General features: G+C 54.7%; 1 protein-coding gene across 2 annotated transcripts in view; it reads left to right on the plus strand.

Annotated features, from left to right (window-relative positions):
• Window positions 1-2,262, plus strand: part of ITGB7 (integrin subunit beta 7) — a 15,780-nt gene extending 13,518 nt beyond the window's left edge. For both annotated transcript variants that reach the window (XM_024736654.1, XM_024736656.1), the window contains exons 11-15: window positions 167-390; window positions 639-858; window positions 990-1,198; window positions 1,514-1,674; window positions 1,953-2,262. In XM_024736654.1, coding sequence (XP_024592422.1) covers window positions 167-390; window positions 639-858; window positions 990-1,198; window positions 1,514-1,674; window positions 1,953-2,033 — 895 coding nt within the window. In that variant the 3' untranslated portion in view covers window positions 2,034-2,262. The remainder of the gene's footprint in view (window positions 1-166; window positions 391-638; window positions 859-989; window positions 1,199-1,513; window positions 1,675-1,952) is intronic.
• The last annotated feature ends 868 nt before the right edge of the window (window positions 2,263-3,130 follow it).

Here is a 3,130-nt window from a genome sequence, read left to right on the forward strand (position 1 = left end):
CCCCCTCTTTCCTCCTTGGTGCTCCATTATATTCTGGCCTCCTGTCAGCCGCTGGTGGCTCTCCAACTATCTTGAGATCTTGGGTTTAGAGGATTCTGGGAAAGGCAGGTCAAGGCATGGTCAAAATCTATGACTCCCCTTTCCCTCCCCTGCCTTCCCCTCCCAGCTGTGTCCCTGGCCACCTGGGTCGACTCTGTGAGTGCTCTGAGGCTGAGCTGTCCTCCTGGGATCTGGAATCTGGGTGCCGAGCCCCCAATGGCACAGGGCCCCTGTGCAGTGGGAGGGGACGGTGCCAGTGTGGACGCTGCACCTGCAGTGGACAGAGCTCTGGACGTCTGTGCGAATGTGATGATGCCAGCTGTGAGCGACATGAGGGAATCCTCTGTGGAGGTACCTGGAGACTTTGGGGAGAAGGACGGGGTCAGAGTGGCTTCCCCAAGGGTGTTTAGGCTCTGGGAACTTCTCTGCACTAAGGGGAGGAATCAAAGATTCTGGTGTAGGGGTTGGAGGGTATCCGGCACACTTGAGAGGGAACTGGACGCACAGGAACAGGTCAGCTCTAGGCAGCCTGTGGCGGCACGTGATGTCCAGTGCCTGTGGGGAGTATGACTGTCACCCTGCACGTGGCTCTGCCTCAGGCTTTGGCCGCTGCCAATGTGGAGTGTGTCACTGTCACGCCAATCGCACGGGCAGAGCATGCGAATGCAGCGGGGACACGGACAACTGTGTCAGTCCCGAGGGAGGGCTGTGCAGTGGGCATGGATACTGCAACTGCAACCGCTGCCAGTGCTCGGACGGCTATTACGGTGCCCTATGTGGTCAGTGCTCAGGCTGCAAGACGCCATGCGAGAGACACAGGTGAGCCCTCAGCCTTGCGCCTTGGAACAGGGGCACAGGGCTCGTTGAGCCCCTCCCGCCCACCTGCTCTTTCTGCATGTGGTTTGGGTGACATCTGTCCAGCTGGTAACTTACTGGCACCCGCTGGACAGGGACTGCGCGGAGTGTGGCGCCTTTGGGACTGGTCCTCTGGCCGTGAACTGCAGCCTGGCGTGTGCCCATGCCAACGTGACTCTGGCTTTGGCCCCTATCCTGGATGATGGCTGGTGCAAAGAGAGGACCCACGACAACCAGCTCTTCTTCTTCCTGGCAGAGGATGAAGCCGGAGGCAGGGTCATGCTAAGAGTGAGACCCCTGGAAAGTAAGTGGGCAGGGATGCTGTGGACATGCCAGATGGGGCCCTGGAAGTTTAATGGGTAGGCCCTCAGAACTCTGGAGGTAAAGACAATGGGAAGTCAGGCTGGGGGTTGAAGCAGAGCTAATGAATCCAGGCAGAAGTGCAGGTGCTGGACCAAACGGACAAGGCTAAGGCCCTGAGCACCGGGATAACCTTGGACCCTGTGGAGGTTCCCTTTGTTTTCAGTGACAGGCAGGTCTGGGGAGGCTGGATGAGGCTGGACATGCTGTGGGTAACTGGTGATCAATTCCTAGGCCGTCTCTTGTTTCTTTCCCATAGAGGGGTCAGACCACACCCAAATCATCGTGCTGGGCTGTGTGGGGGGCATCGTGGTCGTGGGACTGGGACTGGTCCTGGCTTATCGGCTCTCAGTGGAAATCTATGACCGCCGAGAATACAGCCGTTTTGAAAAGGAGCAGCAGCAGCTCCAGTGGAAGCAGGTGAGGCTGCCCGCTACCCCACTGGGTGGGGTTTTCCTTGCTTCCCCTGGTTAGGTGGGCTTTGCTTTCTGCCTCACCGTCGCACCCTCCACCCTGACTCGTTCTAATTAGCCGCCCCGCTGCCGGCCTAGCCCCCCTCCGTGGGCTTACTCTGGCTCCTCTGCTAATTCCCATCAGCTCCTGGGGTCCTCCTGCCCAAGTTCTAGGCTGGCCTCTTAGGACTAGATAAAATCGGAGTCCTAGGACTTTTCCTCATCACTTCCAACTTCTTTCCCCAGGACAACAATCCTCTCTACAAGAGCGCCATCACGACTACTGTCAACCCCCGCTTTCAAGAGGCAGAAGGCGCCCCTCTTTGAAGTGGGGAGGGACACTCACTGCAGGGCTCTTCTCTGGCATGGAGGGAATTGGGGCATGGGGTCTCGCAGTCAGCAGCTTGGTAGGGGGCTAATCCACTGCTGAGTGGTCACCCATACTTCATTCTTAGAGCGACACCCGAGAGGGGACTACCTTCTGTGGCAACCTTGCTTCCCTACCTCAGAAGTGGGGGCTACCCCCCACGTATACAATAAAGAGTCTTACCTCAGAGCACACGCGTCAGTTTGCTTTACCCCAAGGCCAGAGCAGGCTGTAGAGCCTGGGCCTCAGGAAAGCTCTTGTGCATTCCTCCTCCTGCCACCTGAGGGCAAGGAGAGGTTCTCAAACTTAAAGGGCAGAACAGACTGCACGATATGGGTTGCCTGGGGAGAAGCAGCAGTGGGCTGGGGTGGGCTACTGAATCCTCAAGTAATGCTGACGTAGGAGGCCTAGAGACCATGCTTGGAGGACCGCTGCCTTTGCTGGTGTCTGGCCTCATTCTGTCCTGCTGTGCATGTTATTTTTTTCCTTATTCTGAACTGATATCCTGTATTTATTCTACTTGTTGCTTCTGCAAAGGGGAGCTTACAGGGTGCTGGAAGTCGTGGGGTGGTTGGTTACACTTGGTGGAAAAAAAGAAAACTACTTCGGCCCCAGTGAAAAAGCTCCTCCCAAGGATATTCTTCCCAAAGAGGAGATAGTATGTACAAAAGCCCCATTTTCTTTTTATTTAAATATCCTAAATATATCACGAAGGAACATACACTGCACTTTAATGGTAAAAAGATACAAGTTTATAACATTTTATAAAAACTACCATTTAAAAGTGATCTTGTTCATTTGATATTCCCCTCCCCCAATAGCAAAATAAGTATATTAAAAAAAAAAAAAAAAGAGGATGGAGAGGAAAGGTAGGGTAGGAGGGATTAAGATAAAAGCCCCAGGGCCACATAGAGGCAAAGAACATCTGGGGAGAGGGTTAAAAGTTGTGGCGGACTCCACACCTCATTTAACCCTCCAATGTCAAGCCATGGGGGCACAATCAGTAGCTAAGTGATGACAAAAGGCTATTGGTGGGGGGGGGGGGGACGGGGAAGAC

The sequence above is a fragment of the Neophocaena asiaeorientalis genome, unplaced genomic scaffold (assembly GCF_003031525.2).
Source record: "Neophocaena asiaeorientalis asiaeorientalis breed wild unplaced genomic scaffold, Neophocaena_asiaeorientalis_V1.1 scaffold134, whole genome shotgun sequence".
Taxonomy (NCBI): domain Eukaryota; kingdom Metazoa; phylum Chordata; class Mammalia; order Artiodactyla; family Phocoenidae; genus Neophocaena; species Neophocaena asiaeorientalis.